Source organism: Leptinotarsa decemlineata, unplaced genomic scaffold (genome assembly GCF_025532065.1).
Source record: "Leptinotarsa decemlineata unplaced genomic scaffold, Ldec_3_MD MMD2_tig00001064_RagTag_RagTag, whole genome shotgun sequence".
Classification (NCBI taxonomy): Eukaryota; Metazoa; Arthropoda; class Insecta; order Coleoptera; family Chrysomelidae; genus Leptinotarsa; species Leptinotarsa decemlineata.
Genome location: NW_027412558.1, coordinates 3,108,103 through 3,136,057, shown reverse-complemented (window position 1 = coordinate 3,136,057; position 27,955 = coordinate 3,108,103). Strand labels below are relative to the sequence as shown.

At 35.0% G+C, this 27,955-nt stretch overlaps 1 protein-coding gene across 6 annotated transcripts; it reads right to left on the bottom strand.

The window, feature by feature from the left end:
* Positions 1–79: 79 nt before the first annotated feature.
* LOC111514646 (uncharacterized) lies at positions 80–27,955 on the bottom strand. Of its 6 annotated transcripts, none has more exons than XM_074175543.1 (3): positions 27,663–27,843; positions 2,514–7,437; positions 80–282 (listed from the first exon to the last, which is right to left on the bottom strand). In XM_074175543.1, exons 1-2 carry the CDS (start codon positions 27,775–27,777, stop codon positions 7,331–7,333), a joined length of 222 nt encoding a protein of 73 aa, XP_074031644.1. In that variant the 5' UTR covers positions 27,778–27,843; the 3' UTR covers positions 80–282; positions 2,514–7,330. The 6 variants fall into 6 exon arrangements, 3 of the variants coding, with proteins under 3 accessions (XP_074031644.1, XP_074031645.1, XP_074031643.1); XM_074175544.1 differs by lacking the exon at positions 27,663–27,843 and adding an exon at positions 14,909–15,094; XM_074175542.1 differs by lacking the exon at positions 27,663–27,843 and adding an exon at positions 12,537–12,758.

The window sequence follows — 27,955 nt, the reverse complement described above, 5'->3', positions numbered from 1 at the left end:
TGGCATACACTGTTCAACTCGTCGTTTCCACCAAACTTTTCCGAAGGATTACTACGGAGCAAATAATAGAAGAAAAAAAAACACGAAATGAATCTTTACTCAAAAAAAATATAACACACAAAAAGAACATGAAAATTATTTTTCAAATACATTCAACAAGGGATATCGCTCAATGTAGTGAACCTTCGCAGATGCATTTAGATCCATTACAGCTTACAAAGTTTTTTCTTTTCCTTAGGCAATTTAAACTGCAGAAATATGGATCACAAAGACTTCTAACAACTGAAATGTGAAAAAAAAAACATTGTTTCTGAATAGTGTCATACATTCGGTTGATAAGTGATTTATATAATTTAACAATAATAATAATAAACGTCTATATTACTACAACCACAAATAAAATCGCAATATCAAGTTCTAACTACATATATAAATGTTTCGTTGTTCTTGGGTTTTGAATTCTCTTTGAAAATGGAAAAGTTTTTCAATTAAGTATCAAGACGTTTCGCCCCTGGCTAGAGGCTTTTTCAATTGTTTTTTTGAAAAAAAAAATTTTATTACACATTGGATATTTGACTGGTTTCCTTGCTTGAAATTATTGATAAGTTTTCAAAATGTAAATAATTTTGAAGGGCTGTTGTTCTTCTTATTTGATGGTGATTATTAGTAAAGGTTCTGGTCATGTTTTCCTATGTTTTTGGTGTTTATTTTTTGAGAATCGGACTGAGAGTCGTTGAGAGAGAAGAGAATCCAAAACCCAAGAACAACGAAACAACTATACCAAACAGGATTCAAGAACCTACTCAAACCGAATATATATATATATATATATATATATATATATATATATATATATATATATATATATATATATATATATATATATATATATATATATATATATATATATATACACACATCGGAAAAGTCTAGGGATATTTTTAAAAATGGCAATAATTTTTTTTAGATCGCTTTAGGGAAAAAAAGTTGAGGGGTGATTATTAAACGAATGTAACTTACAACAAAATTTATTGAATGGTCAAAAATACTGAGTGCGCATATAAGCAAAACTAAAAAAAAATATGGCTCTTCTTTGGCACTCCGAAAAAAAAATCATAATACAAAAAAAATTGGAATCAGTACAAAGTATGGCCTCCAGGCTGGTTTATTATGGCCCTACATCTATCGTGCATCGACAAAATGAGATTGTCAATGTCTTGTTGAGGTACATTTGCCCATTCAGCGATTAAAAGCTCTCTCAATTGAAACGTTGTGTGAATGTTCCCCATATGCGGAGTAATTCTTCGTTGAAGCATGTCCCACACATGCTCGATGGGATTCAGGTCCGGTGATTGTGCTGGCCATGGCAATACATCAACTCCTTCGTTGGTGAGCCAGTCAGTCACTAGACGCGCGACATGTGGACGAGCATTATCGTGCATTAGGTGGAAGTTTTCACCAGCAGCACCAGCAAACGGACGGACGATAGGTAGAAGAATGGTGTCGAGGTACTGTCGAGCTGTGAGGGAGCGATTTGGAAAAACGAGATCGGTTCTGCCGCCGATCATGATTCCGCCCCATAGCATTACTGTACCACCTCTGTATGTGTGGACTTCCCGGACGTGTCTCAAACGTTCATCATTTCCAGGTCGTCTCCACAGTCTTACTCGATAAGAATCTGGATAAAATCCAAATCTGGATTCGTCTGTAAACAAAACTGTGGCCCAATCATTTGCATCCCAGTTTTGATGTTCTTGACACCACTCTAATCTTCTACCGCGATTGCCTCTCGACAAAGGTGGACATCTAAGTGGCCTTCTGTTGTGGAGATCTGCTTCATGCAGTGGATTTCTGACAGTATCACGACCAATGGTTACATGGTGTGTCTGCTGCAACACGTTAACCAACTCAGGTGCTGTGATTGTCGGTTGTCTTCTTGCGGTTAAGACCAAAACTCGGTCTTGAACTGCAGTTGTAGCGCATCCTCGCCCTGGATGTTGTTCGGCTGGACTGCCAGTTTCACGGAAACGCCGCCACAATCGACTGATAACACTTTGGGAGACCCCCAAACGAAGAGCTACATCATTTTGTCGCATGCCACTTCGAAGAAGCCCTACAGCTCTATTCATCTCAGCCAATGGTAAGTGATGGCGTTCCATGTTAAAGCACAATATTTCCAGTTTAATTGCTGAGCAAGAACTGCATAGAATGTACAAACTCGACACTTTCAGATTATTTATTTTAGCCGAAAACCTACAGTTTGTAAAAAACTTGATAAAAGACTAGTTACCGTTTTTGAAGGCTTTGTTCAACCCATAGAAATCTACAGGGTGGTCGAGTGTAACAATTTAATCGAAATTAAACGACCTCATAAAAATATCCCTAGACTTTTCCGATGTATATATATATATATATATATATATATATATATATATATATATATATATATATATATATATATACATATTCCATAAAATTCCATAAAATGAAAAAATTCAAAATTGATTTTTTACCTCTTTCTGGTAATTTATTTTCTTCCACTAGCCCATCAAGATCCACCGAATCATGTAAATCATCCTCATTATCTTCAATACGACCCGGTAGGAATTTACTATGGCTATTAAGACACAGAGAAACGTCAATAGAGCAATTATTTTCATTTTGACTAACAATATGCTCTACAAACCAAATGATACTGTTGTGTCTTCGCTATATCTTCAATTTATACCAATATGCAAATACTTTTTATCGGGTACGCCTAATTAACTTCAAGTTTTTTCCGCATATTTTTAAATTTGAAGTGTTTGAATATGCAAACATTCCTTTTCGGGTACTGTTCGAAGGCTTAATTAGCTTCATTCATTTATCTGCATATTTTCATATTTGAAATGTTTGATGATACTCCGAAACTCATTAAGCAAACTAAAGCCCAAAATGCTTTCAACATTCTTTTGAAAATTTGTTTTTAGAAACGGTGTTTTTTATCGTCTAAATATTGCTTTATGACTATTTTGCAGTTAATTCACCCTTCTCTTTGAGGATCAGTCATGGCTGTGATGAATTGTGGATCAGCTATAAGCCGTCAAATATCTGGTCCAACATTTTCCTTCAACTTTGCCTCTGAGAGACCTGGAAACTTCGATATTGAGTTTTTGAAGCAATTTCTATCTCTTAGAAGTGACTGAACAAACTGTTTCATCGATCCCAGATTCATGTGAAGCGGTGGTGAAATAATCTTATGAGGAAGTATCAAAGTTTTATGCAGGACGTTCTTTTCAACATTGTTGAGCTTCCTCGGAAAAGCAAGAGAATTTGGTGAACACAGATTGTTGTCCGAGTAACATGCCCAAGGTTTTTAAATCACCGCACACTTGCCAATCGTGGTCTCTATTTTTTAATTTGCAAAGAATCAATTGCAAGGTTCTTGTAGGTTTCCTTGAGGTGTACGGAATGACCGACAGGAATGGAGGCATATGAACCACCATTATGAAGCAGAACTCCTCTGAAACGTCTTTTTGAAGCATCTAAGAAAATACGCCACTGTGCTGGGTCATATGAGATATTGAATGTACAGTAGAATCCGGATATAACGACCTTCAAGGGACCGGATATACTGTGTCGTACTAACCGGACGACGCACAAAACGGATCAATTTTGTGGTAGTAAAGTGTAAATTAGTTCATTAGTCTTTCATTTAGCTGTTCGGATTGCTGATCGATCGGTGAATAAAAGATTCTATAGGAATCACATATGCTTCATTTTAATAGTTCTTGAATATCCTAACGTACAAACATATGTACTGTAATACAAAGAGATAAAATACACACGCATTGCACGAAAAAACTGTGTTACTAACGTAGAAAGTCTGTTATTTGAGTTTGTTTCCGAAAAACTTTTTTTCGGTAGTGAGGATTCTGAATTCAGAATTATGAATTCGCGACATCATTGTTTTCATAACATTTTCATCCAAGTTAGTCTGAACAAACACACTGCACCCTCGGAGCTTCAGAAACACTCACTCAAGGTTGGATACATCTCCTCTGGTGCGACATCATCACCGTCATTATCTTTGCTATTCGCGTCGTTAGCGTTTTTACGAAAATGTGATTTCAAAGTTCGAATAATCCCTTGGTCCATGCGTTGCAACACTGATATCGTATTTGTAGGCAAAAACATCAGCGTTATGCTTTTCAAGTCTGTAATACAGAGGTCCATTAATAGGTATTTTCCGGTCGCGCTGAAGCTTGAACCACTATAACAGTGCCTTATCCAACTGCTCATGAGTAGAAATCCTTACACGTCTAAGGATTCTTTTCTGAGCCACAAAAACTCTATTTAAGTCTCTTGCTCTTCCCCAAGCCATGATATTTAAACTAAGTCTAGAGTGAACCATTGCGTAGTAGATATTTAGTAAGCCTGCTTTATCTAAACTGGACTTCATCTGCCGTATAGCGTAAAAAGCTTTGTTCAGATTTGCACTTACATGATTGATTTGTTTTGCCCAATTTAGGTTGGCATCAAGATGAATACCCAGGAATTTAACTTCTGTGGACGTGTGCAAGTCTTCAATGTCGATAACGTTGTGGGGTCGCCATTTCCTGTAAAATTTCACAGCCACTGACTTCGAGGTGTTAAGGATTAGTTTGTTTCTCTGACACCAGGAGCTGAAATCATCGATCACGGTCTTCACGGTTGGAAGCAAGTTGTTCAACAGTTGAACCTGATACGGTAATGGTAGTATCATCGGCAAACATAACCTGTTGTTATATGTTGCGGCATGTCGTTAACATATAGGAGAAAGAGTAGTGGTCCGATAACAGATCATTGAGGTATACCAAGTTTTACGGCATGAAAATCAGAAAGTACATTATTACAAGAGCCATACATAGTTCTTCCCGTCATGTAGGATTTGATCCAATTCATGATGTTAGATGAGAAATTACATTGTCTTATTTTCTTCAAAAGAAATTCTACGCACACCGTATCGAATGCCTTCGATAGGTCAAAGAATAGTGATAAGACGTAGTTATTTTCATCAATCTGAGTGTAAATGTAATCGAGAAGATGGTAGGAAGCTGTTTCAATGGATCTCTTTTTAACAAAACCGTGCTGAGAAGTTGAAAGTATGTTGTTGCTTTCCAAGTAATCGGTTATTCTATTTACTATTATCTTTTCTATTAATTTGGATGAAGAACAGAGCAGCGATATTTGCCTGTAATTGTCAATTTCATTTAAATTGCCTTTTTTGTGGAAAGGAATCACAAGTGCCTTTTTCAAAACATCAGGAAATATTCCTTGCACCAGAGACTGATCTATAAGAAAAGTTAGTGGTTCAATAATAACGGGAAATATATGTTTGATAGTAATAATAGAGATTTTGTCCATACCGGAAGATGATTTGTTCTTCATTTCAAATAAGGATTTTGATATTTCGTATTCGGTGATGGGTGGCGATTTAAATGGACATTTGATATTGATTTCCAAAATCAAATGTCCATTTAAATCGCCACCCATCACCGAATACGAAATATCAAACCGTAACACTATCAATAGACGTACCTAAGAAGAGGGAGTGCGCCGAGGTGTTGGTGCGCTTATTTTGTGTAAACAAAACATTGAAAAACGGTCGCTATAAGCGGTTCGTCGCTTAAACCGGAGTCGCACTGAACGGTATATTTTCTCAATAACTAAATATGAAACTGAACTTGAGTATAAGCGGAATCGTTATATATGAATTCTACTGTATCTCTCCAACCTTCAATATTGGTACAATAAACCAACTCTTTCTCTTGGGCAAAGTAGAGCACAGGACACATGGCGTTCTTTATTTAGAAAGGAATGATAGTATGACCTCTATACATTCAAAAAATAAAATTGTTCCTATTCATTCATGACTTCAAGTTAGCCTAAAAAAATCCCTTTTTCATAACGTATTCAAAAAGCACTTCATAGTGAAATTTTCACTAAACCATTTTTTAAAAAACGCAACACATGTTTCGCCATAAAACGGCTACTTCAGGCCTGTCTTTACTAACTATATTCTATATATTCAATGCTCAATATACCTAATTTCACAATTTGAAGTACCTACATTTCAAGTACCTGAGTTTGTAATGAATCAAATTAGCTGAGCTCATTTCCCAGTTTCCACATTTGAAAAAATATTTAGTAACGGGGAGTTATTCAATTCTAATTAATCATTCAGTATATTACAGGCAGGCGGTCCTCGATTGAAGACAAAATGAGAAAAACCAAGAAAGTACTTGATGAAAATAGCTGCGTAAACGCAAGCGAAACATAAGTGGAACCACCTATTGGTATGACACCCAAGTCAGCTTGCGAAGTTTGTATGTCAGTGTTGGTGGTTTGACCAATCAACTGACAACTGCGGTAGCAGATATTTGGGAAGCTAACCTGAAATGCTATCGGAAAACGAATCCACATGTTTCTAGAAATGATATGAAATCTAGAAAGGTTAATGCACTCAAGCTGCTGGAAAATAATTCCATGAAAATCAAAAAAATAAATAGATAAGTACTTTTTTATCATTCCCTAGTCTAGTCTAGTTTCCACGGTGTCAAACTGGGCACTTGAAACACTTATTTTCTGTGACCACTAACTTTTGAGATTTAAAACATCAAGTGAATCTGAGGCAGTAATATCAACTCAAATTCAGGGGTAAATATTTTTGTTGTTCAATATTTTCTAACTATCCCCCGAACAGTTCAAAAAGTCTAACAGATCCTTTGCAATTCCAGCGACATGATTGTGCTAAGACATAATGGTGTCCATTTTAACCCCCAACAAACTTATTGAAGCAGAAAACGGAATTGTCTGTCCTGATATTTGGAAAATTCGATGTTATATATCAAGAAGGTTATAATGAAGATTCTACTACTCAAAATGAAGTTGAGTAGTAAACAATTAGATTTGAAATTGAATTCAGCAGTTCAAGAGATATTAAATCAGCATCATCATATTCTATGTGGAGACTGATTTCGATTTGAAGTAAATATTTATTTTTAACGTGAACATCACGTGAATTCTACGTCGCGTCGTTTCATTATAGTTTAGATTGTATCATATTCTCGAAATTATAAGGACTAAAATTTTTTTGTTTATATTCAAACATCATTTCAACAAAATAATGTCATTCATTGTTCAACTAGTTTCTTTCTATCAAACTATCGAAGAACTACTCCAAACTAAATAATAAAAGATTTTTTACTTAAAATATATTTTAGTAAAAAAATGAATACACAAAATAGGCATGAGAAGGGTTTTCTACTTCTATTGGATTATGAAAACGCTATTTTTTTTGTACTACATCTTAAGGTCGATCACAAACGCATACACTTCCCCAACAGCGTCCACCGCGTTTTCTGTCTAATCTGCACATTTTTGCGCAAAAAGCATCATCACAAACGGCTCTTACACCTGAAAAAAAACATTGTTTCATAACAGAGACAAAAAAGTTATTATACGAAAAACTGTGAACAGCGAATAATAATAACAATAATCATTAACTTTTGACAAAGTATTTTATTGAACAAAATGAAGGAATTTTGGCCCAAAACGCTTTTTTTCCAAAAACTATTCTTTTTTGAAAATATACCCATTTCAATTCGGAGTGAAAAAGTTGTCTGATGGATGAAAACATGTTGAATTGGATAGACAAACATGTATATAAAATACTAATGAATACATAAGAGAAGGTCACGAAAATCAGTTTTTCGCGAATATTTCGCGATCTATAACTCGGAGGTCAATAGAGGTCACTGTAAAAATTATTTCTCATATCTACAAAAAAAATTCAGCATTTTTCTGTAAAGTCAACTGTTTTCGGACTAGAGTGCTGAGAAAGCGAGTAGAATGCACTCACATAGAGGGTTGTATACCGTATACAAATGAGGCGTCAACTCTATTGCTTTTTATCAATGTATTTAAGTTTTCTTGAAACTTCTAACTTCTACTCGGGCATTTTGTGACAAATATACTTATATTATAGAGGTTTTGGAACTGAAATGATTGTCAGCAACGTTTGATGAAGTTGAAATTGGGGATATCGAGGACGAATGAATATAAAAGAAAATTTAATACAAATTTTTTTCCCTATTTTCCAATGTACAAATAAAAAATTATTGAGCATAAAATAAAAGAAACCTTTTATTACAGTTAATGAATTATGCCTACGGGAAAGTGCATCATCATAATGTATTCGCTTTCTCAGCGCTCTAGTCCGAAAACGGTCGACTTTACAGAAAAATGCAGAAGACACTTTTTGTAGATAATCGTATGAGACATAATTTATATAATAACCTTTATTGACCTCCGAGTCATAGGTCGCGAGATATTCCCGAAAAACTGATTTTCGTGACCTTTTGACCCTCATAACTTTTTTAGCCGGTACGATATTAATGTGGATTTCTCACATCTTCATTGAAACGCCATAATGAAGGTGAATACAGGAATTCAGCTCAGTAGGATTTTTTCCGCGGATAAAACCTTAAATGACTGGACTACTAGCTCGCACAAGTTTCGACTTGGGTTGTCGTTCGTAGGGGTGCGACAGCTGTTTAACGGAAAAACAGATTTCACCAGATTTTTTTGAAACTAAGGCGAATTTCCACCAAGACTCGCTTTCTACTATAATTCCGCCAAACACACAAAAACTAGGGTTAGTTGCGTGTATTGCTGTGGAATGTCTTTCATCGTTTCCACTACAAGAACAGTTTTCATCAAGCCTTTTCTAGATTTTTATGATATTCATTATCGATTCTTTTGAGCAACAGGAGACAAAGCGAAAAAACCCAAGATACTGGATGGAATCATTGTTAAGATGACATAGTAATGAATTTATGTTTCGTCATTTTCTAGGAAAGTCCAGTCACGAATTTGGGAACTTGTTGAATGTACTGGGACCAAAATACAGAATACAAATTACAGCTCTGTTATTTCCGAATCTTTGCTCGTTGTTGTCGCCGACCGTTTTCATAAAGCGAACTCTGTTTTCGAATACCGACAGACAAAACATCGAAACCTTTTGATCTTTCTGCCTACCGACGGGACCTTCCGTTCTCGACGAAAACAGTGGCCAGCGATACAGAGTCTTCGAAATGTTTCTTATTTTGACAACTAAAGGTTTCGTTTTATCGAAATCAGTTGGTGGGAATCTGTCTTAATAGTTTGGTGGACTGTTTATGCTCCGTGGTAAAATAGGAGTTCAATAAGCAAGTTTTTGTTCACCAAATCAACGATGTAAAATGATATCAAAGTTCAAAAACACCAGAACACTGTTTTGAAGCTAGGAGTAATGAAGTTTCGGATTTTATTGCTTTATTGTTTTCGATATAGGCTGGAATATGCATCTGTTGTGCGAAGTCCCTACTATCAGGTTCAGATAAATCAACTAGAAGCCCTACAGAGGCGCTTCCTAAAATATATGTCTTTTAAATTCGAAGGCACGTATCCTATTGTAGGAATACCCTACTTTGAATTTCTTGAAACCTACAAATTTTGTTGTCTCGAGGTAAGACAAAATTTTTATTGATTTCTTTTTTATTCAAGGTTATGAACCTGCTCTCAATCGATATATATGTTGAATTTTTAGGGTCCTAGACGGTCATCTAGGAATAGTGTCACCTTTTATCTCAACACTCCGCAAACAAATATAATAAAAAATCCCCAATTCATGCAATGTGCGATACCTGTAATTCTGTTAGTTGTGTCCTAGATATAATTCCACTGCCAGATTATACAAATCAAAAGAAATTTGTTAGCTAACTGACAGTTCCATTTTTCATTAAATTTTTTTTATATAGAATCATCCTGTTGAATAGTGATTGAGAAGAATACATTAATGAATGAATTATCAGGGGTCATGACTTTCACCTCTCAATTTTCACATTTGAATCGTTCCTTACTTGGATTTTCGTAGTGTTTTTTATGTAGGTACTCGATGTGATATTATTTCAAATGATTGACACAAAGAGTATTATGATTATTTCTGCTGGATTTGCCACAATTACCACAGACGTTCGCCTTCTTTTCAAAATGACATTTCACAATTTGGCAAATTTTGAATTTGTGATGTATCAAAAGGTTATCGTCAAAATACTAACTTGAAACGTGTGCTTTTTTTCTCCTGACTCATACAAAAATCATGATTGGAGATGGTTTCTCGAAGACGAAACGTCTGATTGAAAATATAGAAACATCTTGCTATTCCATTTGAAAATTGTCAAAGAAATAGTGGCATTCATTTTTTATACTGCTTCAAATAACATCAGAAAAAATGACGGTTTTTTTTGTTAATTGGGTGTTATATGTATGCAAACGTACTCAATATTGTAGTACATTTTAGCATTAGTAAAATTTGTTGTTATTTTAAAAAAAATTATTAGAACTGCATGTTTTTATCTGGGCTTCATCAAAGTGTATCTTTTCATCTAATCAAAATTTCCTGAATTTCGAAACATCATTTCAATGAGCAATGAGATGGTAGAGGCAGTATACTGATTCATACGAATCTTCTAGTAAGATATTGCACAATGGAGGACTTATACGAAACATTCCACATTTTGCTATTAGCACTTGATATGAGCTATCATAATATGTTCATGAATCTTTAATATAGGGTGTCATCTTGACTTGGGCCACCCCCTATCTTTGAATTTTTAAATACGGACCTGTATTTCTTGTTGTAGTTTTTGGATCGTAGACGTTCACTTTATACTGAGAAATTAAATTTTATTTTATATTTCGGTATATTTCGGTAATATTTGGTTATAATTGGGTGAATTATTCCCTTTTAAATTACGGCCCTGGATATTGGTTGAAATTGATTGAATAAAAACACAATAGCAACTTTTACGTCCCCCTATGTACCGTAGAGTTTTTTGACAGTTTTTTTTCATTTTTAGATACCTATTTATATTTTTTTCATATTTCCATTGCTCTGAGCGTTTTCTACAATTAACTTCGGATAAGAAAATCTTTTATGTTTATCTGAAATATATCTACAACAAAAATATATAATATGTGTTTTTATGAGCAAAAAAAGAAATGATAGCAATAATTACATCCGAAACGAACACTATTATTGTAATTAAAATTGAAATGAAATAATTGGAGTCCTTCCATTTCGAGACAAATAATGGAACAATATAATGGCCTGCAAGATCACCAGATCTTACTATATTGGACTTTTTTTCTATGGGGGACATTGAAAAATAGGATTTACGCTGGCAGGACAATAAATAATATGAAAAACCGAGTTCAAAAATGTCTGCCATTAATTTTTTTGTGTATATAAATTACTTCATTTCAATTTTCATTACAATTATAGTGTTCGTTTCGGGTGTTATGATTGTTATAATTTTTTTTTCTGCTCATAAAAACACATATAATATATTTTTGATGTAGATATGTTTCAAATAATCATAAAAGGTTTTCTTATTCGAAGTTCGTTGTAGAAAACGAGCAATGGAAATATGAAAAAAATATGAATAGGTACCTAAAAATGAAATAAAAACTCTCGAAAACCTTTACGGTACATAGGGAGACGTGAAAGTTGCTATTGTGTTTCTATTCAACTCAGTCAACCAATTTCCAGGGCCGTAATCTAAAAGGGAATAATTCACAGAATTCTAATCAAATATTACCGAAACATTCCGAAATATAAAATTGAATTTGGTTTCTCAGTATGAAGTGAACGTCGACGATACGAAAACTACAATAAAAAATACAGGTCCGTATTCGAAAATTCAAAGATGGGGGTGGCCCAAGTCAGATAACACCCAGTATAAAAGATTCATGGACATATTCTGATAGCCCACATCAAGTACCGATGACAGAATGTGGACAAATTCTCAATATGTTTGCGAATAAAGAAGATATAGGCAAAAATATAATTTGGGATTTTTTGGTTTTTTCTGTATATCTACAGAACCAGAAGAGCTATATTCGATTTCTCAACATCATTGAATAGGTCTTTGAAATACGCAACTTTGCCAAAATTCAACCGACTCTCTATCTCTTATCGTTTACGAGATCCTCATGTACAGAAACGAATTTGAATAGCTCTGTATATATCATCAAATATCGATTCACATCCTGTACAACATATCCTTCAGGAAATTATTATTTTCTGAATCATTTTATTTCATTCTGAAGGAGGGCTTGAGTAGGAATTATTACTGGAAAAGTCGTCGAATTCATCAGTTTCTCACGAGAAAATAGCCAATTCAGAGGAGCTTAACAAAACTAGAACATATTTATAATATCTACTAATTTTTCTAAGGTGATATATTCTGAGAACGCACTATTTTTCAAATGAAACCCTAATGATTCTTTTTCCAAATGGGTCTCTCAAATATTTAGAAATGAGATATTTCAATCCTGGAAGTATGAAATCACGAATTTTCTCATTCGAATTCACAAACATCGAATTTGTTCCACACATCAGATCGTGACTTGCCTCACCCTGTATAACATCGTAGAAACTATGCACAAAACTATTCGAGCTAAATTCTTACCTCTCACAACAGGCTCATTTTCTCCCAATTCCCTACTGACATCTTCAATACCATGTAAATTCACTTTGGAATTTTCGTCACTGAGTTTAATATAGCCAGGATGAGATTTTACAAAAACTATCAGGATACCAAAGAACGTTAAGAAGGCAATTACTTTCATTTTGAGTAGGTGTATTGTCAACAACAAGGTGATACTGCTTTGAATCCTCTGTTTCTTCATACTTCTTTATATACCAGAATACAGAAACCTGTTTAACCTGGTATTCTTCGGTGAGTTCAATAACTGGGGAATTACAAGATGTAGTTCCCCGTGCCCGATGTTTGCGTATCTGAAAACTTCAGGTGCTAATAATTCTTTCCAATAACGAAGATACTTTTCTGAATGTATGCAGTTCGGGACTTGCCGATCAAAAAAAGAACGAACTAACGGTTTAGATGGTTGGTTTTTGTATTTAGCCATGTAGCATTTCATCCATACCAGTATAAAAGTGAAAATAGTTATTTATTACACAAGGGAAAAAAAATATTGAATTTTAGCTTGAGGGTGTGTTGTCCCGACGCGAAGCAGAGGGAGACAAAAAACCGAGAGCTAAAATCTAATATTTTTCCTGTGTATAATACACAATATTTTTCTGTGACGGAAAAAAACGACGATTTAATATTGAAAAAAACATATTATTACAATATGTTGAAGTCAAAAAATTATTGATGTGAAATTTGAATTTTCAAACAGGTAGGCTGTTGTACTTATAGCGTTGCTTGGAAACCAATCAATAGAAAATCAAATATCTGTCAATAGAGAAGAAAATTGGATTGGATAATTTAGGAAACACTTGTTACATGAATAGCATTTTACAAGTGTTGTTCATGACGAAGAATTTCAAGAACGAAGTTTTAATGATGAACGAGAACGAGAATGTTTCCTGCTTATTCATCAAACTCAAACAACTGTTCATGCAGCTGCAGTTTCGTAAGAAGGTATCATCTTTCCCTCCAACCGATTTCCTGGAGTCTTTGAAGTCCACTAGATACTCGTTAGGACAACAAGAGGATTGTTCCGAATTCTTGGGGTTCTTGTTGAATACTCTTCGTGAGCAAAACAATAGCAAAATCAATACTCCCAGCCGCTCTGGACTGAATGATTCCGTACAACCCATCTCGTCTTGTGTTTGTAAATCTTTTGCTGGAAAAATCCTCACTTGTTTACTTTGTGGTAAATGTTCAAGAAGTACTGAAAACTTATGTGAATTTCTGGAACTTCATCTAGCTTTTCCTAATACGACTAATTACCAGTCCGTGCAAAGCTTATTGTTAAATCATCTGAAAATGGAATTTTTAACAGGTGATGATCAACCGTATTGTCAAACATGCGTCAAACTAACTGACTGTTATAAGGAAACAAGTATATCTGAGGCACCAGTCAATCTAATAATAACACTGATGATATTCAAACAAGACTCAACCTCTAACGGAAGCAAGAAACTCTTTGGAAGGTTCGAAATAGATGAACATTTCAACCTAGCAGACCACTGTTATAATATTCATGCAGTCATTGTTCACTGTGGTTCTGGCGTTGAATGTGGTCATTATTACGCCTTGGTCAAAGAAGAAACGGACTGGTTTAAGTTTGACGATAGTCGTGTCACGAAGTGTTCTGGCGATGCATTGAATTTATTGGAGCCTCTGGAGACACCCTACATTTTGTTTTATGAGAGAGAGGACATTGTTAGATCAAGATCTTCAGATGATGTGGTGCTGCAGGTTTTTCCGGGTTTTCCTGCAGCTGAAAAAGCAAATGCGCCACTGGAATCAATGAAGTCGCCCCGGAGCGCCATTTAATTTTTATTGTTGTATTTATTTTATTTTTAATGTCATAAATTTTATATAATACTCTCTAAATTATAATTTTTCTGCAATCTGATTTGAAAATTGCGAACTTAGTGGTCAGTAGTTATTTTGAAAAATGTCTAATTACGAGTTTTTTTCGACTCCACCAGAGTTAGTAGAAGCAGCGAAAGTACCGTCACATGAAAGACATGCATTTCTTTCTCGGATACGGTGTTATTGGCTTATTTTTCGGAACTGGCACAACAACAAAATCCATCAATAGTGTGGTCGAATTATTCAATGATTGAAAGTATGTTACAATCCAATAATAATTTATTCCATCAGGCTTTTACACACTGAATATATGGGAATGATTTTTTGTCAGTGTTTCAATAGTTTTTCTGCTTTTCCGAAACGAATCCAACGAATCCAAAATCATGAAAATCGGCCCAGTCGATCTTCAGATGAAAATGCTTTCATTAACACGATTTTGCGACTTTGTTTTGCATATTACATAATCCAAAAAAGCCAAAGAAAATTCTCACCTCTTACTAATGGATTGATTTCTTCCAATTCCCCGTTGATTTCTGCAATATCATTTGATTTCTGGATACCGGGATGGGAATTTACCAGAGTTACCAAGACAGTAAATACTGTAAATAATGCGATTATTTTCATCTTGACTAGTGAAATTATCTACGAACGAAATGAAACTAGTGTTTCGAGTTATCCGTTCAAATATATATTAGTTTGCGAAACATGATTTCAAACAATGTTTTATGATACACTTGATTTCCAGGAAATGTTCCCAATTATTTAATTCCTGAAGTGTTTGGTAAATAATAAGCCATTTCTGAGGATTAAATGTAATCTCTCAAGAGCAAATATTTTTTACCCGACACAGGTGTTAGTCTGGGCGCTGGCCAGAAAAAAGTACCAAATATCATTTTGGGAAAAAACCCTGGATTTTCTACTTCTCCATAATCACAAAAAAACCGGAAAACTTTAGAAGGGGGTGAGACAGGATCAACTATAATGAACAATATCTATAAATATATATGTAAAGCATACACAAGTTTCTTTTTCTGGAAATTTCCAATATTTTTTGTTCATTGATGTATAAGTGGAAAATCAAAACTTTTTTCCCAAAAAGTAACCTCTTCTGGGAGTATTCCATTTTCTATACAAAATAGTAATCTATATGTGAGCTGTGTGTAGCTGGGAAATGAATCGTATATAATGGAAGACGTAGATGACACTACAAACAACTTTTCGACTTGGTTAACAGGTTCAATAGCTGGGAAAACTTCAATTCAGAAAAGTTCATTATTATAATCTGCTCTGTTTTCTTTCAATCCATATCTGATGAAACCCCCACTTCGTCAGGATATTCCCTTGTAGTGAACAAAGGATGTAACTGTGTCGAAGCTATAGCAACAGGCACTTCCAAACTCCGACAATGGGGAATGTTCCTCAATGTGGGTTATTACAGCAAATGCAAGTTTGATCAAAATTAAGTTGAGTTTAATTCATGAGTTTTTCAAATTCACTTCGAAAAGTATTCAAATTGATGTTTCAAATGTTGGGTTATGATTTTCAAAGGGATTTGTTTCTAATTCACATATTGGCAACAGCGCCTATATCAAGTTGAAATAATTTATACGTACCTAGATATTCTACTCTAAAAAAGGAAAATTATCTTTATAAATCAACAATTGAGGCAAAATATAAATTATAGTCCAATACCACCTCCACAAGCCACATAAACAACAGTTGTTTTGTTATTTATTCATATAGAGGAAGATAGGTTAGGTGCACAAAATGTCATATGTCACAGAATATCTCGGAAGTCGGAACATAAGTTAACAGAACAGAACGCCTCTGAAATATGTCATCTTTGTTTCTCTCATACAGGTAACAGATTCATTGTCCTTTATTAGCTATAGCCGATGTTGCCAAATGGTGAAATAGAAACGAATCCCTTTAAATGTTGAATGCATTATTTCATTTATCTTTTTCAAGTATTGAAATAATTTTTCAAAGAAATGATAAGTTTAAAATGTGTTGTTTTATAGCTCTTTCATGAAAACTACTTGATTTTCGTCAGGAGGAACATTCCCCATTGATAACGGACATCTTGTTGAAGCTACATCTGTCAAATAGTTTGTCAATTATTCAGTATGTTTTGCCAACTCACCATGGACAGATATGGCGTACAATAACACGTCAAATAGTGAAATTGTTTTATCAATGTGGTGGATAAATTTGAGTCCACCGATTCAGTGAACGATCGTCCCGTACTTCGACGAAACGTAACATCTGCCGAAAATATCGCCGCTGTCTATGAGGGTGTGCAGGAGAATCCGAGGCAGTCGATTTCGCGTCGCTTACAAGAACTCGGCCTTCCGCAGACCACAACGACCAAGACGTAGCTGCTATTTGAACGATGTTATATTCCATCAATATATCTTTCAAATGAAAATTCGCATAATATCTCACACACTCTTGGTTTTTATCCGAATTTGAAGATAGGAAACGCTTAATGATAGACCCTATATTTTTCAGGGTTTTTTTGGCCGTGACCTGCAGGTTTTTATGGCTGATATTATCAAAAGCGATGGAGTATCGGTCAAACTGCTCTAGTTTTTCTCACCGCTGAAATTTTTCTTCGATTTTATATCATCATAGGTGGGCATGGCTTCCTTCCTCTCGATTGGATTAAATGACCTTGGTTGTGTGCAAATACGGAAAAGTGAGTAGTTTCTATTGATTTTCATAGCCTCTTCCTTTTTATTGAAAATTATTTCTGAATTTCTATTGCTCCGAGCACTTTGAGCGTTACCTCATCGCCTTCGATAATGCCTACCGTAGTAGTTGACGAAACGTTAGACATCGAAAACTGCAGACCACGGCCAACAACAACTTTTTATTTTTTATTCAATTGTTCAATTTTCACTTGTATTTTCTTTCACTATTATTTCATTTCAGGTTTTTTGCTTATTATAATTGTTATTTTCAGCTATTCATTTTTAATTCTTCTTTTTTTATTAGTTCTTTCAGGGATTTTAAATAATTGTATCTAGTATTTGACAATGGAAGTCAGAACTAATGAAATTCATCTTGTCCGATGATGTTTTCGTGTGAAAACGAGTAATTATAGAAAAACTTTATTATTTGCAATTTCATTGATATCAATTTGTTCCATCATATGATACAGGCAATTAGAAACATGCACATTTGTTTCCTATACAGTATCCTGTCTGCTTTCCAGAGTTTCTGCAGTCCTCAAAACATTTCCATTCTCGGCATCTTTCAGTGACAGCTGAAACATAAACTGTTTTCAGGTAGAAAACATATTCAATTAATTGTTTATTATTTTTCAAAAATAATTATTTACTTATTTCACCCTAACAGGCCTGGTGGCCTCATTACAACGATGACTTATATTGTAAACTTCAAATTTAGCTATGACAACTTGCTATTAGATGGTAGGAAGATAGAAGAAACGACTTGCACTAAATTTCTTGGTCTGCATATTGACAATAAGTTAAAATTTGAAGAACATATCACATCTTCATGCACAAAATTGGTTTCAGGATCATTTGCTGTCAGAATTGTCTCCAATGAACTTGATATATTCACTGCTAGATCGACTTACTTTGCCCTAGTAGAGTCTTATCTAAGGTATGGCATTGCATTTTGGGGATTTTGTAGTAAACAACTATTGAATTAGGTCTTCGTGTTGCAAAAGAGATCTTTGCGGTTTTTATGTAGGGCAAACCATAATGACAGTTGTAGACAACTTTTCGTTAAATACCGAATCCTCACCCTATTCAGCATCTTCATTCTCGAAGTTGTTTGCCTGATTCATAAAAGATATAACACTGATTCTCCAGATACACATAGAATCCATAACACAAGACAGAACAGTAGTAATAATATCGATCTGCCAATACCCAGATTGACTCTAACAAAACACTCTAACATGTACGAAGGGAAAAAAATATTCAACCATTTACCACAGGTAGTTAGGGATATAAGAGAGGACGTTTCAGGGAGTCGGTCAAAAATATACTGCTCACGAAAGCTTATAATAGCCTGCAGGAAGGTTATGATGACAAATTGTAAATATTCTCAGTGTTCTGCCAAGATAAGCCTAACAATATTATGTATCAACAATCACGTATTAATCATCATTATTATTATACATATGTTATTGTTTTATTTCACATTGATATATGTAAATTGAATTGTGATACAATCGCATTTATAATGAACATGCAGGGTTTGTTTTTCTTGACAAATATGTTTTACATACTTTTTAATTTGCTGTTTTACTTATTTATAATTCTAAATATATATATATACATATATATATATATATATATATATATATATATATATATATATATATATATATATATATATTTCTGAACACGTAACGAATACCATTTTACCATTATAGTAAGAAGTGAGTTGAGCAAGGTCAACAAACTTCTGAACACGTAACAGCACACCTTGATAATGACAAATGAGATTTTGTCGAAACGTCGGTGAAATTAGAGATAATATCACATACACGGATCAAATACCCGGAAAAACCAGTTCAGCATATATATATATATATATATATATATATATATATATATATATATATATATATATACATACATCTACATTTTTTTATCACACTTTGTCAATGAGAATTTATTCTTGGACAATAAAATATATTTATCTATCTATAAGAAATTTACATGAATATACAAGCATTTGAAATGATATGTTATATAAAACAATACAATATGGGGGTTTATTATTATCTAACAACAAGCACTACTTGTTACAACAGGCAACAATCAAAATAAAATGATAAATAACAGAGAAACTGATTGCTAAACTGATACATTCTCAACATGTCTACGGACTAAAGATCTAAATTTTGTGAGAGACATATTCCAATCAATATATTGTGAGCAATTGATGTGCTTTGTCAGACGGAGCATTATTAGGAGGGGGATGTGGAAGTAAGTCACGAAGGGAGTCTTGAACTTAAGGATAGTACGCGTAGGTCTGGGAGGTACATTAATTGATAATAGTGACAATGATTCTGCGGATTTCATATTGCTATTGATAATTTTATATATAAAAATTAGTGCAGTCCCCCAGGGGACTGGGGGTCCTGTCCGGAAATTCAATCTGGCCTTACGGACGGGGTCGCCGGACTCCTGGTCAGTGGCAGAAATAAGTAGGGCGAGGGGAACTAAAACTCCCCAAAATCTTTTGCAAAACATGCCACCATGGACCAGCATACCCAAGCGAAGGAGTGAAGGTTTGTGCCGACAGCTGAATGGCCGCAGGGTGATATGCTGTCACGAACGATCCCCTTGAGGAACTGGGCGTAACCTCATTGTAATCAGCCCACCTCTGGTAATGCGGGGCTATGCCAGAGGTGATCTACCCTTCCCTTGCTACTCGTGGGAACACACATGCATGAAACAACAGAAACAACAAAAATCAATCCCGAGGCTGGACAGAAGTGCTCACCTCAATCTAAGGCGGTGACTGGGGATGAACAGAAATGTCCACCCCAATCTACCGCTTAGAATGAGGATGGTCATAGCATATCACCTCGTGATGTGATACAAAGGCCAAGGAGTAAGCTCATTTGCAGCGCCGAGGCCAAAAGGAGAAAGGAAGCGAAGGTGGCAGGAGTGGCAGCAACTATAAGTTCACCCTCCTTCTCCCTCACTACACCTCCAACAGCAAGGGCATTTTCTGCGGCGGGCTTTAAGATCTCCGCCTTGAATAAAGGCAAGGAACCGGCTGCCTCTGCAGGAAAGCTCCCTCACTTGTGAATCTCCACGGAGGGAACCCAAAGAAGGTTGAAAAAGCCGCGCAACGACAGTAATGTCGTTGCGCGGCCGCCGTGAGAAACCTCAAGGTTGCTAAAGAGAGTGTGTCTTCGGCGAGTCTTGGCCTTCACCTGCCGATATAAATGAGATGTCTCCTAGTGACCTGTCCACCTTCCTGGAAAGGACAGAATGGACAATGACCTAGGAGGACAACTCCTTGGAAGGATGTACAATGGGTCACATGTGGCATGAGTGCTGTGGATCTACACTAATATACTGATACCTTGTATGAAATATTAGAAATGTTACTCCCACAAGACGATCGAATGGAGTATTTTCATAAATCAATCTAAAAACACTTTATTATGCAATATTATAAAGCAATAGAGCCGAATCCTTAGTTTTTTTGAGCAAATAACGGTTCATTTTTGGTTCAAGGAACGAATGCTGAAGAATGACGATACATAACAAGAAAAAATTATTAACTCTATGCAACCAAAGAAGCGAGCAGGGTTGTATTCATTCAAACAAGTTGTCACAGAAAATGTGAAAAAGCCAGAGTTATGTATCTTTCATGGAGTTACTTCTGAATACTTTCTGTAAAGCATACCTTGCTGTACCTGAATTTGTCTTCATTTGAAGGGTTGTAACACGAAATTGCTTCACTCAGAACAAAATATTATTCAGGTGTTCTAAATAGATAACTAAAAACTGAAACTTGAAAGTGCAAACCCTTTTTATTTTATAGTCTTTCAAATTGTGAATAATAAGGTTGAGTTACGGAACCCAATGCCTTGAAAATATTGAATTTATTTATGGGGTACCTATACTCAATAAAAATCAAATATTTAGAAGTTGCTGAAGAACTAATTTCCACCATGATATCAATGGTACCCCATTTGAATAAAAAAATAAAAATATTCTTACTCAACACAACTAAAATTTTTAAGATTTTTTCAAAGCAATGATTCGAAATCGATGTCAGCTGGTTGTTCTTAAATGCTGACGGCAGCAAATATATGGATGCTTGGTGGCAGCAAACATATATTAGCAAAAGCAATTTGATTTTATAACAGTTATACTAGTGTTTTTGAATTGTAGTGAACATACCATATTATAAAATAGTTGGGAAATTAACATTGAAGTGACAATATGGTATTGAAAATAAAATAGTGTCTTGAAGCATTCTAATAAAATAATTTCATTGAAGCTACAGAAAAGAGTTATAAAATAAGCTTGAAATAGTTTCATAACTATTATCAAAATCTCGCAGAAAAGTTTTATAAAACTGCTACATAACAATTTACTTTTATAGAAAAATAAGTTTTATAAGTTAGTCGTAAAAACGTTTCTGTGATAATTTCCTGACTATAACTAATGGATTTTTAATTTTATTTCATAAACGTTTTTAAGACAAATTTATAAAACACTTTTATTGCCTACAACTGTATTGTGTTCACCGATCATCTAATACAATCATTTAGCATTTTGGAAGTAATTATAAAATATTAATAAAATGAAACTGTTGCAACACCATGCAGTTATAAAACAACTTTGCTGGTTGGGTATACACTCAAAATAGAATAATGCTACGTTTTCAAAAATGTGAAAATAAACAGGGTGTAACTTTTCAATTGAAGAAGTCGCTACCGAACACCCTGTACAGCTCGTACCTACAATCACCATAGAATTTCATGGATATGCTACTGAAGTTGTTTTGATACTATATTTTTTTTGTCATCGGCGTCGACTACGTTGGTCATTAGCCTCGTGTCCTGGGTAGGAAATGTTGATAACTCCCTAGCCATCTAGGGAGCATCATGGCTATTCACAGTCTATCAACCATGTGACGTTGCAGATTCATCCCAACTTCAACTAGATAGATTCTCTCGAGAAAAATATCTGGTCAAGGGTGGGATCGGTCGGTCGTACTACTGCTACGCCAATTCACCGCTTTTGATACTGTTACAGTTTGAATAAAAGCTTTTTCAATGATCAGAGATTTTATTACGGTAGGTAACTAATATAAGCTACATCTCATAAAATGTACTTTCAATAACAATTACATTTGTTTAAAAAACAGTATCCATATGGAAAATTGTGTTCCCAGCAGAATTGTGAACATTCAAACTGTATACAATCTCCTACCACCCCTGAAACAAAAAAGAATGATTTTGTGAAGAACACATTTCATTCAAAGTACTATTTTATCATGGCAGTATAAATTTAATACACCTCCACCTCCAGGAAAAGGACAGATCAAAAAAGATATATCCTCGAGTCATACTTTGTCAACAGTGAGTTTCCAGGTATGTTGAATCAAAATTAAACAGTAGGTATGTTTCACTATACAGGGTGTAAGATAAATACGTTAAAATATTCGACTGACTTCCTGAGACAATTAATAAAAAGTCTGTATAAAGTTGTGCCCGACAATGCTACGTTTCGGAGGTACGGTTGAAGTTTTTTGTTCATTTTTAAAAATAACTTTTGCATAAAAATGAGTTATTTTCACGAAATTTGGTACCCGGGATCTTTTTGACGTGGGAAATCGTAATTTTGCATTAATTTTCATGAAACATCTACTCGGCGCTGCATACGTTGCCCTTATTCATTTCAAATTGCCCTAACTTTGTTGACAGTAAACTTTTGGTACTATTAATTGAAAAACTTATTTCCACACCTTTGTCAAGTAAAAAAAGTACACTTTCTACTCGGGGAGATAGTTTTCGAAATATTTACAATTTACTATTAATCAATCAATTTAGTTCATGAAAGGCAATGTTTACATAGGAAATTTACAAAGAATGAAGAAATTACAAGAAATAAACAAGAACCCCACAAAAGATAATCTTGTCCGTAGGGATTAATGTTGATTTTATTCACTTATCTTGAGGTTTCTCAACTAAGTGAGATTAACATGATTTCTTTGCTTTCATAGAAAGCTAGTAGTGGGTAGTGAGTATATTTCAGAATTCATATCAAATTTTTTTTTTTTTTCAAATATATTAAGAGACAAAATTGTACATATATACCTACATTGAAATTGGTAATTCAGTCAATTTATCATTCCCAGAATTGAAGAACTAGATGATACATGTGTACACATATATATTTCCTGATATATGATTGGTGGGGATTTTTCATATCAATAAGATCATGTATTTTTATTCGATCTACGCCCGTGATGTATTTCTTTAGACTAATATTAAAAAGGAGATTGTCCGAGTTCTGAACTCAAGGTGTTGAAAAGTCTTGGTCCAAGGTAAGAGTGGCATCTTTGCCCAATAGCTTTATAGGATATAGGTATAGTTGAATCTTTGTTTACGTTTGTTCTTGTATGATAGGAATGCGATATTAAAACTAGGCTATCTTTATTTTTGTATTGATGTATCAAAATTTTATGAAAGAATAGCTGTCTGATATCAAAACCTTTTGTTTCTTTGTATAGGAGATTTGTGGAGTAATATCGATCTTTTTTAAATAGTATTTTGATCACCATATTTTGTGAAGTTTGTAATTCATTTAAATGTGTGCTAGCTACACCTCCCCAGCCTATTATGCCATACGAGAGCCTAGATTCAACGAGTGCGGGATAAGTTGTGATCAATTCAAGCGTATCAAGCATCCTTGATAATACTCTGAATTTATATATTAACTTTCTGAGAGAATTTGTTACGTTGTAGACATATATATTCCATCTCAAGTGTCTGTCAACAGTGACACCAAGGTATTTGATTTGGTTGGTTGCGCTAATTTCAAAAGTAGTTCCGTGATTGTTGAAAGATAACTTTTCATAATTGGGCAAGTTGGAAGCATAACAGCTCAGCGGTAGGAACACAGATTTTTCGAAATTGATGGTGAGTAGTTTGTGATTAAACCAATCTATCAGCTGGCTGAAATCTTCTTCAACGATATGTTTCAAGTTGTCCCAAGAGTCTGCACTATAAAAGATAGCGGTATCGTCAGCATAGCTGATGATATTTCCACATGTTTGCAAGGTGAGTAAGCTGTTTATATAAATCACGAAGAGGATTGGCCCTAGAACTGTTCCTTGTGGAACTTCCTTCACTTATACATCCGTTTATAGTCACGAATTGTTTTCTTGAGTCCAAATAAGATTGAAAAAATTGTATCACATTTCCTCGGATGCCAATACTGTCTAAGGCTTTCAACAACTGGGAATGATCGACAGTGTCGAACGCCTTAGCAAGGTCGAGAAACAAACAAAGTGCACCTTTATCAAGTGCATCATACATTTGTCTGGTTAGGAAGGAAATAGCATCCTTAGTCGATTTATCATTTCGGAAGCCAAACTGTTTGGCAGAAAGAGTATCACTTCGCGCTAAGTAACAGTCAAGTCTGGTTTTCAATATTTTTTCTAATATCTTAGCAAAATTTGATATCAATTATATTGGTCTATAATTTGATGGAACATTTTTGTCTCCCTTTTTATGAATGGGCTTTTTACTAGCAATTTTGAATTTTGACGGAAATACTCCTTCTATTATTATTTTGTTCATCAGATGACATAAGAGTGGAGCTATTTCCCTTGCGATCTTTTGCAATGTCTCAGCTTTTATTAAATCTATTCCGGGAGATTTATGACGTTTCAGGGAGTGGATTATATTGCGAATCTCTGTGGGGTCTGTTGGTTTCAAGAATATAGAGCCTTTTGTGGGAGATGCATATCGATGCATATTACTCAGCTCCTAGGTCGTTAAGTGAAGTTGCTGAGAACATTACAAAAACTGAGTATGTGGTGGATCTTGTCAAAATAAACAACTCTTTTTTTTAAATATTCATCAAAAATCATCCGTTTTCGAGATACAAACCACTGAAATTGCAAAAAACGTATGACAAAAACCAACCATGTTTTGAAAAATGTCCACAAGTACATCTACTGCAAGTCTTCATCGTACGAGAGCACGTGTAAGTGAATCAGCTTTTTGTTTTCAAAAACAATGCTTATTTTGCGGCCAGGAATTGAATGAAGAACATGGAAAAACAAGGTCCTTGGATTTCTGCCGTGAAATGGAACAAAAGTACACTTACATTTAAAGATTCGATTCTGGAAACAGTTCTGATGCTCTGGCAAAACTGTTCTTGCTCGAGTTGATTTCGAATATGATTTAGTGGCTGCTAAGGCTAAGTATCATCATGATTGCTTCATTTCCTTCTTGGACGCGACCACTTGGATTGAAGTCGGTCGTCCTCAAAATGAAATTACAAAATATTCACTCACATCGAGAATAGCGATGACTGTCAGTTTACTACTATAGATAACAGGACGCTTAGGGTACGATTGGATATGGTGATGAAATTATTATCACTGAAAAATCGGGAGCATCAATAATCATATGCTTAGTATACAATCATTATCATCATTGAAGCAATTTACTTGAAACCAGGATGGAAAAGAAGAACGAAGAGAAGAAGAAGAAGAACAATAGGAAGCAGAAGTATCAGATAAGTATGAATCAGACGAATGCATTTCCTAATTTTTTTTAATTGTCATACTTTTATCATTTTCAATCCTTGTCAATATCTTTCATTATTCAATTATTCAATAGTTTCAAATTGAAAAGAAACATAACAGAACGAATGAAAACTACGTTGACAAAAAATCCCAAAAGTGGCGTGGAAACATCTGCATATTACGACGATTAAAACTCTTCCAACTTTTTGAATCGTCATATTTCACAAACGGTGGCTCTCAGGAAAACAAGTATTCTTCCTTTTTTATAGACAATTATCTGGTCTACAATTTTGATTTCAGGTAATCGTGAAAACCCCGTTTTTGTGAGCTTTGACCTCGAGTAAGATTTTTCCCGGTGTCGGATTAATGAGGATTTTTAGATTCCATTCATGAGAGTGTTTTGAACAATCCTACCAATTCAATTCTCTACACAAGATGAGGGACTGCCAATGGGATCGCCACTTTCACTAGTCATAGCCAACATATATATGGAGTGGTTTGAAACTCTGGCCATTGAAGAAGCCCACAAGAAACCTCAAGTCTGGTTGAGATATGCTGACGACACCTTCATAATATGGAACCATGGGAATACTGAACTAGACGCCTTCCTGAAACACATCAACAGCGTGAGACCTTCCATCAATTTTACAATGGAGAAAGAAATCCATAACGAATTGCCATTCTTAGACGTTTTGGTGAGGAGGACCGACACTAAGTGGGAAACATCTGTATACCGAAAACCCACTCATACGGGACAGTATCTGAACCACGAATCCAACCACCATCATCCGACTGAAAGAGGAATCATCAAGACTCTATTAGACCGTGTTTTTGGGCTCTGTAATATGAAGGAAGGTCTCAAAAAGGAACTAGACATCATCAAAAATGATCTTCAACGGAATGGCTACTCCAAAGCGATGGTAGAGAAGACTTTGGCTATAAGACAGCAGGAGCTTCGCAAGGAAGAGAAGCCGTCACAACCAGTGTTTAAACTTCCCTACATCAGAGGATAAGAACAATTGGTTCCAAGTACAACATCAGAACCTACTTCAGATCCGGTAGCACTATCCGTAGCAGCCTCACGAAAACCAGGCCACTGAACGCGGACTGCGATTCCAAGAATTGCATTTACTGGATACCCTGTGAGTGCGGAAGATCCAATATTGGTGAAACTAAGAGGCCATTGAATGTTCGCATTGCCGAGCACAAGAAGCACACACAGCGAGGGGAAACCAGCAAATCAGGAATAGCAGACCATGTTTGGACCCATCAACACAACATCGAGTGGTCCCAAGCTGAGATCTTGCACAGAGAGGAACATTGGTTTAGGAAAAAATTCAAGGAAGCCGCATATATGTTGTCCAACAACGTATTCAACCACGCCAGCGTAGAAATACGCAACGTATGGAAACCGATCATCAAGCGAAAAATGGCCAACTTCAGCCAAAACGGTCATCTCCCACGGAACCAGTGAAGCGGAAAATGAAAAGCGGGGATATGTGAAAGTACTCGAACGACCTATAAATAGTCATTTCTCGGAGGAATCAGTCCAGTCATCACCCGAAGACGATTGTAGATACTAACAATCGAAACGTCGTGAACTAACGTGACTTGGAATCTCTCCACTTTTTATTTTTATTTTCTTTTTTCATTTCTTTATTTTTATTTATTCAATTGTTCTATTTTTACTAGTATTTTATTTCACTATTATTTCATTTCAGGTTTATTTTGGTTATTATAATTGTTATTTTCAGCTATTCATTTTCCATTCTTCTTTTTTACTTGTTTCAGGGATTTCAAATCATTTCATAAAGTAGACAATGGAAGTCCGGAGAAGTGAAATCCTACCAATTTTGAGCTGGATGCGAACTTTTCTACTTTCACTTCTATTTTTTGGTATAATTTGACTGAATAAATTCAATTATCCAATCTTCGTGGAATATTGATAGAGGAATATTTAAAACTCACCTCCAGAAATCTTCTCTGATGGGGATTTTTCAACACCCTCAGGGTTGTCTGCTGGATAAGAAGATGCAAGTGCTACCAAGATGGCAAAGATTGTGACAAAAATAGCTGTACGCATTTTGATCAGTGAATCAGTTATGAACGACGTAACTATGCTTTCAATTTTGAGAGTGGTACTTGTCCATTTATATACCGCAGTTATATCATGCATTGGTATTTTTCTGATAAGTATCGCTAAAATCCAACAGATTTTTTCGTTGGTGACATATTCAATTTGATGGATTATTTTTGTGAAA

Bases quoted from the DNA above. Each gene is read 5' to 3' on its own strand.
- LOC111514646 (XM_074175542.1), bottom strand. From the start codon at position 12,756: ATGAAGAAACAGAGGATTCAAAGCAGTATCACCTTGTTGTTGACAATA. The intron at 7,438-12,536 runs GTAAGAATTTAG...GTTTTTTTTCAG, and splicing joins AAATGAGCCTGTTGTGAGAG to GTGTAAGAGCCGTTTGTGAT.